Consider the following 17143-nt stretch of genomic DNA (forward strand, 5'->3'; position numbering starts at 1 on the left):
ATTGAATTAAATAGGGGACCCCTGTTTTCTTTGGGTTGGAAAATCTTGGTGACTATGCTGCCCTATTAAGTGTATGGGAGAATTTGGTACAACTGCAAGCTATAAAATTTGTCAAATATTCATAATACACATTTTGAATTTTAAATCATTTACATATCATATAATTAATTAAATTAATTTATAACTCTCAAATAATAATAATTTTAAAATTTAAATAAGTGAATTGGAAATGTTTTAAATGAATAGAAATGGAGGTCGAAAGCTAATATAGCGACTACTTTCCTATTTAGATAAGAACAGAAGGAAATTTTAGACACGGTTTTCGTTAGTCAATCCAATTCATTATAGAGTAGCTTTTGCTTTTTAATGCAAATAAATACGACCTCTCTTCATTTATGGGCGTTTTACCTAACATGTTGAAATAAAATTAATTAATGAAATAATATTTATTTATTTTTATTAATTTTTGAAATTACATCTATTTATATTTTGAAGACTGGAGAGTAAAATAGCATTTCATATATCAGCTGTATTTTAGAGAAAAATTAATTATATCACAATTAATTATTTTTTGTTTATAGATTAAAATTAATTTAAATTTATTTTGATCATTGAGTATTTGAATTTTAAACTAAGATAAAATTACTTAAATAAAATTAAAATTAAATAAATAATTAAATTTGAACTCGTTGAACGACCTTAGTGGTCAAAGGGAGTGTTGTTCTTCCCTAAAGGTCCCTTGTTCAAGCAGTTGTATTTGTAGATGTGTGCACGTTGGTAATGACTAAGAAATATTCAGAACAAATAGTACTTTATACTCACACATATATACTATTAAAGAAACAAACTATTATATATATATATAAAGTTGGATTTATGTTATTATTTTATTATTTATCACATTAATAAAAAAGAGATAATAGTAAAAATAAATAATGTGTTCACTTTGACTAACTTGTCGAGTTAAAATCAAGTTGATGCTTAATTCATATCATATTTAGTAAATTAAATTCAAATCACTTTCTGCTCGACTTGCTTTTGATTTGGGTTGCTTTCAATTCAAATTACTTTCGATCAGATTAAATTGAGTACGAGTCTATGTCGAATCATCGATCTAATTATAATTTAAATCAATTTAGAACAATTATATTGGAGTTTATATCAAATCTCAAATAAAGAGAATTAAATAGAATAATCAAATTCGGATTAAATTTGTAGGGTATAATAATAACATTATTTCGTTAAAAACTTGTATATTCAATCCAAATAAAGAAAACAAAAGTCAACTTGTACGGCTACAGTTTTACGGATCAGTGTAGTGTAAGAGAAGACAAACGAAGGCATGGGCGGGGCTAGGAATGTAGTGTGAGTGGTGACGTGGATATACGTGTACAATGATACCATTTCATGTAGTCCAAATCCAATGGATCGTCGTTCTGCAATAAAATCAAAGCCGTTTTGGCTCATGATAATACGACAACAATACGATATGACATGATATCTGCCCACAAACTCTATTACGAGAACCCCGTAGCATATGTTTTTCATTTCTATTTTTTAGTTAATTTGTATGTATATTTTTTAGTAAAAGCATATGTTTTCTCCACATTATTAATGGAGTATTTGAGTTTTGATGACTTTACGCAATTCGTAACTTTTAATTTAGGTGGAGAGTTGTATCGTTTTTTAGATAATTTAAATAAGTTGTATGCTTCAATTTTGTGATTTGTGAGATTATTTTGGTGAACCAACGTGACACTCACAAACTCAATGATGTGTAAAGGTCTGATTTGAAGGTTTTACAGGTAGAGACATTCTAATTTGAAGGTTTTATAGGTAGAGAAAGTAACTCAACGATGTGTAAATATCGGATTTAAAGGTGTGTGTTTCTTTTAACCATGAAAAAGACGTCTCTATATTCGTACTAGCAACAAAAAAAATATTGCTGTGGACTGGAGGTATCTTATACTCTTTAGAGAATCAATAAAGTCGTGATAGCTAGAGTGTGAGATAACTCGTTCCTACTATGAGTCATGTGGAGACATATCGTTGCCCTGTGGTGTGACAATGGAGTATTTCTTATTGCCAAGACGGAGGCATCCCAACTTTATCGAATGATTTTAGGAAGATTTTATATATGAGCATTGCCATCTTGAAGCTCTTGGTTGGTTTGGATGGCGCATATCAATTTGCAACAATGCATAGCATGTATAACGGATGCATTTTCACTCTTTAAAATTCTACGTGTGATTAAGGCATCTTCGTCTTCGTAAAAGTGAAGAATTAGAATAACTCTCGCTAGGGCACATTGAAATCACTCTTGTTTCTAGAGTGGAGGCTCTCCAACCCGTTGGGTAGTTTCAATAAGCAGTAAGCTTGAGGCATGTCAACGGTGCTCGTGAGTGGAGGCATCTCCGTTTCCCTTAGATAACAATGGAGTCTTGGCTCATCTGGTCGGTTAATGTGGAGATAACTCAACAAATTCAACCAAAAAGAAGACATCCTCACTATGAAAACATAGTGGAGGCGTCTCAATGCCATAACAACGTGACAGAGGTCATAAACATTCATGAGGAACTACTGATGAGAGGAGTACATGACGTACCTTTTGGGCAATTTTGATTTATAAATGGAGGAAGAAGAAACGTTGTTCAATTCCGTTGGTCAAATGGTCAAATTAGTTTTTTCTTCTGTTTAAGGGTCACATTGAGTTGGAAAAAAAATCATAAATTAAAATAATTTTTTTAAAAAAGTTTGAGAATCAAGTATACCATTAATAGATTATTATAATTCACTGTCACAACCTACGTGAAGAGAAGTTTTGAAATCAAGTACCTTTTCACGCACACAATTTGTCTCATTTTTAGACCAGAATTTTGGTTGCTTTTACAGATTTTTTATAATGAAAAGTTGTTGTTGGTTGGTTAAGCACTGCGTCATTAACGTCAGTTGGCCCCTAATTATTTAATTAATTTTAATCTGCACTGTATATTATGAAAAAGATTTAAAGGCAGTAAAGTAAGAGAAAAGTTGCACCGGAAGGTCTGTGGTGAATGACTTGGAAATCAGATTATCCAAATCTGAAAGGGTAGTTGGGATCCAGCTATGATTTGTTTTATTTGCGAGGCGAGAAGATAGTGAGAGATCTCCCACCGAGGTTTGAAGATGACATTCACTTGGCCATAGCTTCCAAGAAATCTGCTTTTGGGTTTGGTTTTACCATAATGGGTAGCCATCACAGAACCTCATTCACTAAAAAAAGAGAGTGATCAAAGCAAAATCCTGCTCCTTTTTGGATATCCCACTAATACTATTTTTGTTGGAATTTGACATCACCCTACCCTTTCTTCAATCTAACCAATTCCTTTATGTCTGTTGCTACGTGCCGTATATTCTTGCTAAATGAAGCACATCGGTTTCAGACATGATTAGCTGTTCTCAATTCTGTCACCAAAAATATCACTGCTTTTATTGACCAGGTTCAAAGTTAGTGCAGCAACTACTTTTTTGGACTCATCAAATTCTCTCTTTTTTGGGCATTTGACCCCCAGACTCTCTCTCTATCTCATCTTCCTACACTCTCACTCTCTTGCTACCTGCATGCTTCCCTGGTTAATTACTGGATCAGATTCAGAATATCTTGGAGCTTCCTTGTTTGTGGTTTACACTTCTTTTATATAAAACAATAGTTTCAGATTCGAATTTTTAAAATCAAATTATTTAAATTTATTTAGTTATATCAATAATAAAATAGAGTGTTTTTTTCTTAGAGGATTTAAATTTGAGCAGTTATGTTTGTAGAATGTGTTGTCAATAATTAAAAAAGATTCTATTCAAATATTAATTTGTAATCATCTCAACTATTAAAAAAGTATATGATTTTTTTAGAATTTAAATATTTAAATTGTGATTTAGATCTGTTTGTGTATGAGTCAATTTAAATTTAAATTAAAATAATTTTTATAATTAGATTGATTTTAAATTTTAGGGTAAATTACGAGTTTAATACTTAAACTATTAATTTTAGTCCATTTTAATACCTAAACTTTCAGTTTTCTCAAAACCGTACATAACATTTAATTTTTGTTTTATTTTAGTACCATTGCAGTTAAAAACTTAATGGACGGGCTTGTCGATTGCCGCGTTTACAGTCGTTGGCTGTCGCATCCGTCGGCCGATAAATCTCAAACTTTTCAGCCTGCACCATTTCGATCCCCTAAATGTGATTTTGGCCTTCGTTTCATCGGAAAATGCCTCAATCTTCCCAGATCGATGATAGACTCTTCGACTACTTCATCATTCGATCTCCATCATCAACCGTTCGACGAACCTGAAACTGGACTATGTTAGTCGGCTCGTCATTCTCTTGTGGTCCACCGTTTAGATTGGTCGTCCATCCACCGAAGCTATGCTCCGTCAGCCCATCCGTTAAGTTTTTAACGACATGATACTAAAACGAAACAAAACTAAACGTTAGTATGATTTAAAAAAAATAAAAGCGAAGTATTAAAACGAACCAAAGCTGATAGTTTAGATACTAAATAAGTAGTTTATCCTAAATTTTGATAAGGGGATAAAATTGAGATGTAAGCTCCAAGATATTTGAACTTGGATTAGTTAAGGCTGTGACCACGAAGTTTCGGTCACAGTCCTTTACTTATTAATTGATGAAATAAAAGATAAGCAAGTTGTGACTTGTGAGGATCAAAGAAAGGGTGAGCGTTGAAACGGGAATATTTTAGATTTCCGTACAGTGAGGGAAGGAAAAAGAAAGAGGAAAATTTAATACAAGCCAGCCCATGGCGTAGGAAGGTAAACCAGTATGGGCGAGTGGGATACTATGGGCCAAAACCAGGACAGCCTCCGTTTCATACATTAATTGTATCTACGAACTGGTTTTTGTAATCGATATAAGTTTCTACTTTTTTAGCTCTTCATTTTATATTCTCTCTGCTACTGCTAACTTATGCGTCTACGCATTACCACTAATAACAAACCCTACTTGCACAATAAAATAAACACTCAGCATCTGTTCATCTTCCTCTCTTTCTCTGTCATAAAAAACCATTTTATAAACCTTGAAGAATTAATGCATGAGTTTTCTAACCCTAACCCAACTTTCCTCACCACTATTTTAATATAAATTAAACTCTTTTTTTATGCAAAACACTAATTATAATTATTAATTTTTTGTGAATGCGACAATGTGGGATGGGACAAGCAGCCAGAAAAGAAGAAGAAGAAGAAGATGGAATCGTGCCTCACTTTGAATATAGAGTTTAGGGGTGGATACCACTACCAAGCTAAACTAAATCCACCTTTTGATGATGATATCAAAACCCTATGTGGGACCCTAAACCCTACTTGCAAAGGCAAATAAACACTAAAGAAAGAGTATATTGTTTTTATTTGCAATAGATATAGCTGGGGCATGTCCTGATTGATTTCATGCCAAGTCATTTTCTGACTTTACAGATAAGAGCGTCGCTGTTCCAGGGAATAAATTCGTCATTATTTTAACTAAATCACTGCGTTTGTCTTTTAATAATAATTCAGTAAACATGCTTTGACTTTCCGTTTAGTTTTATTTAAACTTGGCGTGGGATCCCATGCACAGGGACACGTGCTTATATTTCATTTGAGGTACAGTCAGATGCACGTACGTACGTAACACGTACATACAATACGTGTATAATTAATATGCCATCTGAGTTCTTCCACGAAAGCTACTCTCAACGGACAGCCTACTATCCTATTTCCCCCTTACCCCATTGTATATTGGAATTGAGTTTTGTTGTTGTTGTAGTTCTCACCAGGAAGCATCAATCAGTTTTTGTCCCTGTTGTCGAAAATTTTAATATACAAATTGGACCCTCAACTTTCTCAATTATTACTGAACAGAAACATTAAAGAGTAATTTATATGAGTACTTGTGGATCGCCCTAATAGATGGCAGGAATATTGCAAAGTAGATGAACACTGAGCTTTGAATGTTCAAAAGAAAATAGCTAATTATGGAATGTGTGATCATGTGCAATTGCTTGTTACTTAATTGCCTATACATTGTTTAATGCTTACCATCAATGTGCTGTTGACATGAACATTAAACTTTGTAAAATGCTTACCATCAATGTGCTGTTGACATGAACATTAAACTTTGTTTAACCTTGGGGAAATTAACTATTATATCCTAGTTTGACCATAAGTGAAGCGTTTAAGATTTCACGGTTATTTATAAACCAAGCGACCTCAATGGTTAAGAAATTTATCGTTGTCTTTTGAGGTCTCGAGTTTGAGCACCGCATATGCATGGCTATGAGTGTTCATTATCAAAGGTTTAAAAGTCTTTGAACATATATTATATTGTATTCACCCTAATTTATAAAAAAAGATAATGTTATGATTTATTCTTTGTACTCAAAACAAATAGTTGCAGTTTTTTTAACTTATTACAAACAAAAAGATTGTGAAATTCAGGCGGATAAAAAATAAAATTTGTGTCAAGATAGTTACATGGAAAATTTTTAATAACTGAAACCATGAACAATATAATAAAGATGATTCATATAATAATTTTTCCAAGTTATGGGATATTTTGCGGTTTTATCTGCACCTGACCTAATGTAAGGCAAGGCGTGGCCCATAAGTAGGATCAAGAGAGTTTTCCTAAACGAGAAAGTCCAATGTCATTAAATGGGTTGCCCGGCCCATAATTATATATATATATTATTTTTCTTATTCGTACAATTTGCTAGTTTATCGTATTCAATAATTTAATATTGTTAGCTTTTACATAAATCATGTAAGTTTAATGGTTAAGGGATTTGATGATACATCTTAAGGTCTTAGGTTCAAACATTGTGTATTCTAGAAGAATGAATCTTTATTATCAAATGGTTTAGAATTTTTGAACAAATACTACCTTAATTTACCAAAAAAAAAAATTGTTAACTTTTTTTTAGAAGAAATAGGATTGAAAATATATATAGAAGGTCGCACTTGATTTTAAAATCAACTAAAACATATAATAATTAATAAATAAAAATTATTAGAATGATAAGTATATTAAAGAGATTAAATTTATTAAATTAAAATAAAGTTATAACTAAATTGATAAAATATACTAATTTTTTAATAGTCACGTCAGTTGTTCCGTTAAATGTTAACGACTGATGGTTTGATAGATTACGATCAAATAATTAATAATCTTATTGACATAATTAAAAGATCAATGGTCAAAATGAAATTCGTTTATAATTGAGTGACCATGAGGTGTAGTTTTCCATCCTTTCAATCTTCTCTCCACTCTACCAAACAAAACCTTAAGGTTTCAAGTCACGTACTAATAAAAACAAACTTTATTACTTTTGGTTCACCTAATTAAACTTCTTTCTCAACAACCCATGTTTACGGGGAATGTCTCAGGAAATGCGGGTTAATATACGGCTAATATACAGCATTACCGGATACATTAAAATGTATTTAATAAATTCGGTTTAGCGGTACCTATTATGTTGACAACTAATAATGTTTTAGGTAGAAAATATGAAAAACTATTAAAAAATTTGGTAACCGGTAAACTTTGGTTATCGGTAAGTATCTATCCTTTTTATAAAAGTGTCCATACTTTTAACATATCAAGTAAATTTTACCGGTTTTGTCATAATGAATCTGGTTTTGTCATATTTTTACCTGTTATATTGTAAATTATCTATCCTTTTTATAAAAGTGTCCATACTTATTTCACTGTGAAAATATATTTATTATTATCTTTAGTTAATATTGTTAAATTTAAAATCTAAATAATATTTTATAAAATATCAAAACAATCAAATAATTTTTTGTGTAAATGAAATTATTAAATTAATATTGTAGGTGGAAAACATGAAACACTATTAAAAAAATTGAAACATAAATTACATAACTTTAAAAAAAGTATATATCATTTTTATAAAAGTGTCCATACTTATAAAAGTAGGTCTAAGTCATGAAGAAATATTAAAAAATTGTGCTACCGGTTCGTGTCGATCCAAATTAAAAATGTGTCGATCCAAAACGATATAACAGGTAAAACTATGACAAAACCGGTATAGAAATTATAAAACCGGTCAAGCGCTATCGGATACATTTAAAGTGTCGGTACTTTAATATAAGGATCGACACTTCGTGAATTTAAAAGAGAAGCAGTTTTAAATCCTATAAAGTGTCGATACTTTTAAAAAATGTATCGATCCAAAACTATATACCAGGTAAAAATATGATAAAACCGGTAACAAAATGATAAAACCGGTAAAACGTTACCGGATATATTAAAAGTGTCGATACTTTATATAAGGATCGACACTTTGTGAATTTAAAAGAGAAGCAGTTATAGCGCCTATAATGTGTCGATACTTTAAAAAAAATATATCGATCCACAACGATATAACAGGTAAAAATATGATAAAACCGATATCAAAATGATAAAACCGGTAAAATGATACCGGATATATTGAAAGTGTCGATACTTTCGTAAGTACGTGTAATAAATTATCGACACTTTCAAAGAAATAGGTAATTATCCTTTCGAAAGTATCGACACCTGACATAAAAGTATCGACACTTTTGTATTTGTATCGATTAAATATAAATAACATATCCGATGAAAATATAAAGGCCATAGCTAAATATCCTCTGAAAAAAGATAGAACGGACGAGTTTTTGAAATCGAAGAGTAATTGTTGCTGCATTTCAGAAGGCGTTTCTAAAGCGAAGTTTGTTTGTTTGTTGCTGCAGTCGAATCGAAAAGTATGTTGTCGAAACCCTAATTTTTTATTATTACAGTAATCGCGATAGGGTTTTTTATGTGTTGTTTGGGGTTTTGGAGTAAGGAAGCATTTGGGACCGATTGCAGGTAGAAATAGATATTCAAGGAAAAATATAAATGTCGATACTTTTATTAAATATTATAGGTAGAAAATGATATTATAGGTTGTATAAATGTGCCGACACATTTTGGTGTGGCCATTCAAATTCTTTTGAAGAAAACCGTTTTACCACAAGAGTAGTTATTTATATTTGTATATTGAATAAAGTGTATGTAACAAAATAATTTGATTTGCGTAAACTGATATATGAAGGAAAAATGGAGTCAATGGGTTGGAAAATTGTTGGTGGAGCAGATGACTTTGAAATTGAGGCCGAGACTCGAAAGCAACCAAAGGGTGGATATATGTACTTCTAGTAAGTATCAATGTCTTTTTGTTATTATTGTTGAAATGGTAATTGGATTAAAGTATCGATAAACTTTAAATTGATTACAAATTTTAAATGTTAACAGTATGGCCGAATGCAAAAGGATGAAGGGAGATGGCACACAGAGCGGTTCGGTATGTAAAATGAAATTGACATTGAGTAGTATTAGTATTTAGTGTTAATGTATTGATTAAGAAACGTTTATGTTTAATATTAGGTGAAAAAAGATGTGAGGTCCAAATGGAATTCAATGAGTGATGCTGAAAAGGAACTTTACATCACACAGTCAATGAATGATAGTAAAGAATACAAAGAACGGAGGAAAGCACATGAAAATAAGGTATTCATTAAACTTGTAAATACGTTGATACAAAATATATAAGAACTATAACATTATATATTGTTAAAAAATGTAGGAAGTGTCGACAAGATGCAGCATTAAAATGGTGAATTTATTAATTAAACACCTTAAGGAGAAGGGTCAGTTGAATGTGCTGGGAGAAATAGGTTTTGGATCGTTGATCGGAGTAAGGGATCGACCTATTCGGAGGGAATTGTGTGACAAGTGTGACAACTCCATCAACTCACAACTCAACTTTGAACTCAATCAATATTGTCTTTTAGCTTGATGGTTCATAAAGCATGTTACTTGAACAGTATGAATCAATTATGCAATTTTCATGTTCAATTTAACACTGCATTTCAAATTCATTTCATATGTAATTGGAGTTTGAATTTAAATTTCAATTTGAGTTTGAATTTCAATATATATTTCGGCTCCACTATAAATATTAGCCCAAGCCAATATGCATGTTATCATTGATTATTCCTAATTTCCATTGTTTTTTTCTAACGTTTAAACGCGAGGGAAATCCAGACCATTGTATTTTTTGGTCAACTTTAAAGCGTCAGAAACGTTTCGGGCGTATGATCTGGGTGGTAAACAAATAGCAACTAAAATCATAAGTCCGAAATGCTTCTGAGTACCACCCAAATCATAAGTCTGAAATACTTCCGATGCTCATCAAAATCCAAAGCTCATATGGTGCCAAGCAAAAGGAAATCAAAATTCAAATCTCATACAATGCCAAGCAAAAGGAAATCAAAATCTACAACTTGAGTTTGAACATTGATATGATATGTTCAGTTGTTATCATGTTGGGATTTTCTCGTTTTTGATTGCTTGGATAGTTGTTCTCTTGCTTCTTCAAGTGTCCTTAGCTTGTAATTTATAACTTGGAATGTGTTTGATGTTGTATATATTATTATTAAATTAAAAACAATAAACATATATATTACATATTTATTATTATCTTTGGTTAATGTTATTAAATTAAAAATTCTAAATAATATTTTATAAAATATCAAATAATCAAATAATTTTTTGTGCAAATGAAATTATTAAATTAATATTGTAGGTGGAAAACATGAAACACTATTAAAAAAATTGAAACATAAATTACATAACTTTAAAAGAAGTATCGATCCGTTTTATAAAAAGTATGGACACTTTCAATATAATATAATGTAATAGGTAAATTTGCAATACTATCGGTATAAATATACCGGTTTACTTATAAAATAGGTAAATATAAGCACTACCTATTACATTATATAAGCGCTACCTAGTATGTTATTGTACTTTATAATATTTCCGGTTAAATAATATAACATAACCGGTATAAATTTTAACTGGTCACTTGTTTAACCGGTCACGCCGTATATTAACCGTTTTTTAGGCGCCGCACCGCAGAACTACCCATGTTTACGTACATTGCTTATTTAGTAAACACCGTAGCGTTAAATTATTGTCTTACCAACTGACATAAAATACAACGTCATTTATTTAATATAAATAATGATGTGCTTTTTTTCTTCTTTTTCTACTTGTCTTGATAGGTATGGTGAAGAAAAATATTTGCTTTGCAGATAAAGAACCAATACACGAAACTTCTGTAGATTAATTCTGTGCTATCTTTATGGCTTAAAGCAGCACCAATACTGATACAAAGCCCGAGCTCGTCTAGCTTCATTAGACTCCCTTTTAACTTCTGTTCCAATTAATTCAATTTTCTCATCATTCTGCCACCACGTGGCTTCTCAAATTGGCAGAAATTGTCTATGGATCTAATTTGCTACTTACTCGATAAACCTCAGCTTCAAGATGCAAAGCTCAATCTTGTCAATAATGACCATACAATCTACAAGGTTACAAATCAAAGATTTAGCACGTGTTAACCTTTTCAACCTCTTTAATTATGTCATTCACTTCCTTTCCATGGCTTTTAATCAGGTTAAATGAAGGAACCGACTGATTATAAGCAATCAGAAATAAGCATTGATTGAATTCTTTTAACGTCTAAGCAAAACTTTCACTGCAAGAACAATAATTAACGGGCAGTTGATTCGAGAATATAATATAGAAAAGAATGTTAAGCATAGCCCAATGCCCTAAGTAAAAAAAAAGGATTGCAGGTACGGTTGAGAAGAGAAATCAGCGAATCAGGTATTCAAATTAAAAAAAAGAAAACACAACAGCTCACAATTCATTTATCAAGCAACGTCAATATGAAGAAACCAGTCAACTGTAACACAAACCATGTTTATTCTATGGTAACGCAAAACCACTCAAAATAAAAACAAATCAAACCAAAGCACTCATTCTTTTCGTATTCATGTATTGAATGAGATACCCTATTATTCAATTATTATAAAGCCATGATGTGGAGCGGCCCAGCCAGCCATCTCATCCCGCTACTTTTCTGGGAATACTTCTGCCAGGCTGTATTTGTTGGGTTGGCCTAAGAAACATGTCATTAGATTCCGCAGTCCACTGCACCCCAGCCTTCATAGGTGCCGGCCGTATTTGCCCAACATACTGCCTCTGATTTCCAATCCTAACATTTCCCGTCTTTTCTGCAACATCTGAAGCCGCTCCACCATCATTTTTATCCTTGCTCATGGATACTGCCAGACCACAAATACATTTCAATTCAATCGAACAAGATTACTACTAAAATAGACCCATTGAAAAATTTCAATGTCGATCTATCTTCAAAAACCAGAACAGGTTAAAGCATATCAGAAATGAACTACTTCTATTGATAGAACAAATATGGATAAATTTTATATTGCTTTCATTTTCCTTATACTTCAATGGACTGGTAATATTGAGATACTAGTCAAGATATAATTGAATATAAAAGGAAACAATATTTAAATCAAACAAAAATAAATAAATAAAAAGTCACTTACTTGGAGCCTTTCTTCCTGGTGGCAAATACCTGGGTTGTTTGGTAAAGTTCTTCACGGGTTTATCATTCTTTCTCAGATCCTTCAGAGAAGGCAATGATCATATTTAGCAGCAATACAAAGAAAATACTGTTAGAGAAGAAGAATTGACACCTTAAACATCGTTACCTGATTAAGCATCTCCGGTTTGCGTTGCACATCTACAAGAGTTGACAAAAAATAGAGAATCCACTATATAAAATCTAGGGAATAAACAACATTTGCAGTTGCAATTTAAAAAAAGGTAATGAGACAAAAAAAAAAACAGAACTAGATGCAACTCCTTAAAAATGCATAATTACAAATTTATTTGTAATTTCCTTCGGTAAAGAAGGTTCAAACTTCCCAAAAGGCATCACGTCTGTCTTAGTTTGATAAAAACCATGGCAAGAACACTTGATCATATTAATAATATGCAAGAAAGCTCTTTAAAGATACGAGCTCATGCACCCCACATCCAATATCATTAGTAAACTCTTTCCATATGGATACATATTCTACAATCTGTCACCTGTGCCAAAAGATGCATTCGTCTTCAGAGAAGAAAAGCTGCCAGTGAACTTCGTATTGGGTAGAGCCCCATAGGACCTCATAACTGATTGCTGTTCCAATGTTCCTTGAATCCCAACTACAAACATGCAAATCAGATATTAGCCACAAATGAGTCAAAATAATATACCCCTTCAAACATAAGAGAAGAACAGTAATGTTTTCAAACAAACCAGATGGAGTTGTTCTAGAAACAGCTATTCTGGGACGAAGAGAGGGAGGAACATAAAAGCAACTCTGCACATCATAAGAATTTCCTTCAGCAGAGTACTTGCTACAACATAAATGCATTTTACCATCATAATTAGGTCCCGCAATATAATTATAAAAAACCACCTGAAAGAAAGGATGTTGAAGGGCCTCGGCAGCAGTTGGTCTTTTGCAAGGATCCCACGAACAAAGAGACTAAACAAACAACAAAAATAATGTCAATTTGTCTTGAAGAAATCCAAAAAAAAGTAATATTAACAGTTTGAATCACAAACACAGAAAGCCCTTCCAGCTGTAGGGTGCAAAGGAATTAAAACCAACAGAGTACACTTAACTGTAATTAGACTTATAGCATCATTGCTTGCTGATGGTATCAATGCAGACAGATGGACACCATCGAACTGCAATGTCGAATAACAGAGATTAAAAATTATATAAGATTTCATATACACAAACTATACCAATAGAAACAGCACATGCTAAAATAACTTGGAACTCATGCTACAAAGTTACAATTTGTGCGAGAGAACTTCGAGAGGAAGACCTGTGGGAATTGGTAATTTATAGCGCTTGCAAGATCAAGCCCATCGGGCCACGATTCCTTAGTTGGGGTACCTATTACACTACAGATTTTGTAGATTTCATCTGCTTCACTGCAACAATGATGAAGGGCTAGCATCAATTAAATGAATAGCCAGACAAATACCCTAATTGCCAAACAAATTAGAAAAGATAATTAGATATAATCACAAGAACACACCTGGTTCCAGGAAAAAGAGGACGTAAGGTGAATAACTCAGCCATGATTGCACCCATCGCCCACATATCTGTAATAAGAAAAAAACATACTTAAAGGGCTGCTGCCACTTCTATCCTCAAGTGAATCACTATCAAATGCAAAGAAAACTTGCCAACTATTGAAGTGTATATGTATGATTGAAGAAGTACTTCAGGGGCACGATACCTAAAATACAAGGAATTCAAGGCTTAGATCAGTTTTCAATGAATATACAAACATACACACACAATATATTAAAAGCACAAAATTCTGAATGTACCAAACCTACCAGCGCGTTGAGACATACTCCGTGTACGGTGGATGTGAATTAATTTCACGTGCAAGACCAAAATCAGCAATTTTGATTATATCTTTACTAACCAACAAATTCTCTATACAGAAAAGGGCAGTCAGTTGCAGGATATTTCTTTGAGTAGATGTAAACAAAATAAACAGAATCTGGTAGACAAAAATTTAAACAGAATACCTGGCTTTAGGTCACGATGAAAATATCCACGCTGGTGCATGTATGCAAGACCTTGAAAGACTTGGAAACACCAATTTCTGATTTCAACTTCAGAAAAAAGCTTTTCCCTGTCTTTCATAAGTTGGTAAAGGTTGCATTCCTGGAACCATTTCATGTTTAAGGAAAACCCCAATAGTTAATAACACAAATAAAAGCTGGTCACTTACCATATATTCAAACACAAAGAATAAAATGTCATTTTCCCTGATGACTTCCTTAAGCTTCACAATATTCGGATGATTCATTCTCTGCAGTGACTGTCAAAACAAACAGATTTTAAGGCATATGAAATAAAATAACTACAAGCAAAACAAGAATAAAGCAACTCATATTACCTTAACTTCTCTCAGATTCACACATTCTTCCCATGAGTAATATTTCTTCTTCATTTTCTTAATTGCAACCTGCAAAAAAGAAAATATTTATTTGAAAAGGATATTTCAATATCAACATAACAGATGACAAATGATCTTAAAATTAAGTAAATAAGATCCCAGGCATACTCACAATTTGCCCAGACTGCTTATGAATAGCTCGCCATACCCTACCAAAAGTTCCATCTCCAACTTCCTTAATTAACTTGTACCTAGCATCATTCCAGACATTGATAAGCATAAATGACCATGCAGAAAATACTGTCTAGCAAATCCTGTATTAAACAACTTACCTCTCCATTTTTTTGCAGAACAAAAAGTAACCCTTTCTTTATTCAGGAGATTTATAGGAAACAAGGATAGGCATGTGACAATTATCTTCAGTAGAAGATAGCTTGTATTTAAAACTATAAAACAAAAACAAACCGCTTCGGAGATAAGATAAATCCACCATTAATTTCCGCTGGATGCATGAAATAACATAAAGCCAGAATTTTTATATTGGATGGGCTTCAAAGCCTTATTTGGTACTAAACCCGCAGCTTCAAGACCAAAAGAAGGCATCAACGGTAGGAATGGATGGGCTCCAAGAAACATACTGATACAACCCGAATGATTGCTCCAGCCAGAAGGAAGGGTTCCTAGCTCAAGATACACTCGTTTGGTTCAAAGGCTTAATTGCTGTTAACTCATTTAAGCTAAATATAAACAGTTGCAGAATGCTCATTAAAGCAACATATCCTCAGTAATCAGTACCCATCAGGAGCAACAACAAAACATAAACTAAGAACTACTAATGCTAATGCTTAGCAACCAACTTTCAATCATCTACTACAAGCCCTGTGATGATAAGAAGTGGAAAAAAATATAACAAAGGTTAGAAAAGGAAGTAGCAGTTAACAGATATGATAAAAGATAATTATGGAAATATATCATGTACCTGGAAGGTGTTTTTTCATGACTGGTTGTTGTATCAACAAAGCACTAAAATTCATTACAACTCTCGTGTTGAGTACTAGAAAGAGGATGGGCATTAAGTGCAATTGACAAAGGAAACCAAAAGAGAATCTCCACTAGCGATAAACCGCCAGTCAAGCACTTCTTGGAATAAAAAGACCCGGAAGAGGTTGCAATTTGACCAGAAGCAGACTTTTGCCATATCTTGAAAAGGAAGCTAAATTCCTTTAAATCCAAGTCCGGTGCAATCTAACATTAAAATAAACATCAATTGAAACTTGAGTCAACATACGTCTTAATTGAGCCCATATGACACACTGATTCAAGCATATGACATGAAACAAGAGATTCTAAGAAAATCGAAATCTCAAGAAAGCCGCAGAGGCTATCATATTCAAGCAATATTCAATAAAAATGCACAACTAGCGTCCAGCCTGCGACTCATCATATCACGACGAAAAAAATCAATGCCTGTTTATAGGTAAAAGAGCAATTCCTAATCCCTGTATATAAACCAAACAAACAGCGTATGTGACAATTGGAGGAGCAAACGAAATAGAAATAACAACAAAAACAAACCAATTAATGAAAGAAATCAATAAATACTAAGAAAATTTGTTACAAAACAGAAAATCCAATTCCCAATAGATTAATTTACCCAAAAAAAGGCAAACAGAAAATAGATCCAAATAAGAAAGGAAAAAACATATGATCTAACCCTAAACTGAAAATCACAAATAATAAATTAAATCGGATCAGATCTAGATGAAAATAAATGGAATTAGTTACCTGGAAACCAACCGGCATAAGCACCGTCGGCGAGGACGATAAGAGGTGGAATCCAGAGCTTCGTAATTTCTGTCTCTCGTGAAAAATAAAAACAAAATGATTTGCGAGCGTGTTTGGAATAAAGAAGGCAAATGCCTAATTTATTGTGGTGGGTCTGAGTTGGAGACTTGAGAATCGGGAGTTTCTCTCGTGTGAACCAAGAAATCGCATAATTTTTGGGTTCTTTTTATTTCTCTCTATTTATCGGAGCCCGATCGGACCGGTTGTTCATTAAGGTGGTGTTTGTTTTTAAGAGGCAAAAGGTTTAAAATCTACGGACTACATTTGTAGGTATCTGCAGAAGAAAAAGTAGACTAAAAATTTACAGTTTGCAAAAGAATATTGTTTGTTTTTTAACGTTTGCAGACTGCTAAAATGAACTGAAATATAAATAAA

General features: G+C 32.6%; 1 protein-coding gene across 3 annotated transcripts; it reads right to left on the minus strand.

Annotated features, from left to right (window-relative positions):
• Positions 1 to 11752: 11752 nt before the first annotated feature.
• LOC120164254 (cyclin-dependent kinase F-4-like) lies at positions 11753 to 16931 on the minus strand. 3 transcript variants are annotated; one of them, XM_039174011.1, is made up of 18 exons: positions 16709 to 16931; positions 15903 to 16168; positions 15256 to 15802; positions 15096 to 15174; positions 14924 to 14992; positions 14756 to 14845; positions 14550 to 14688; positions 14352 to 14454; positions 14196 to 14248; positions 14045 to 14111; positions 13829 to 13937; positions 13620 to 13685; positions 13411 to 13479; positions 13248 to 13311; positions 13037 to 13153; positions 12655 to 12686; positions 12490 to 12568; positions 11753 to 12201 (listed from the first exon to the last, which is right to left on the minus strand). In XM_039174011.1, exons 3-18 carry the CDS (start codon positions 15261 to 15263, stop codon positions 11981 to 11983), a joined length of 1365 nt encoding a protein of 454 aa, XP_039029942.1. In that variant the 5' UTR covers positions 15264 to 15802; positions 15903 to 16168; positions 16709 to 16931; the 3' UTR covers positions 11753 to 11980. The 3 variants fall into 3 exon arrangements, with proteins under 3 accessions (XP_039029942.1, XP_039029941.1, XP_039029943.1); XM_039174010.1 differs by lacking the exons at positions 15256 to 15802; positions 15903 to 16168; positions 16709 to 16931 and having other exon boundaries at positions 15096 to 15249; XM_039174012.1 differs by lacking the exons at positions 15256 to 15802; positions 15903 to 16168; positions 16709 to 16931 and having other exon boundaries at positions 15083 to 15164.
• Between the last annotated feature and the right edge of the window lie 212 nt (positions 16932 to 17143).

Source organism: Hibiscus syriacus, unplaced genomic scaffold (assembly GCF_006381635.1).
Source record: "Hibiscus syriacus cultivar Baekdansim isolate YM2019G1 unplaced genomic scaffold, ASM638163v2 tig00111506_pilon, whole genome shotgun sequence".
In the NCBI taxonomy this organism is placed as follows: domain Eukaryota; kingdom Viridiplantae; phylum Streptophyta; class Magnoliopsida; order Malvales; family Malvaceae; genus Hibiscus; species Hibiscus syriacus.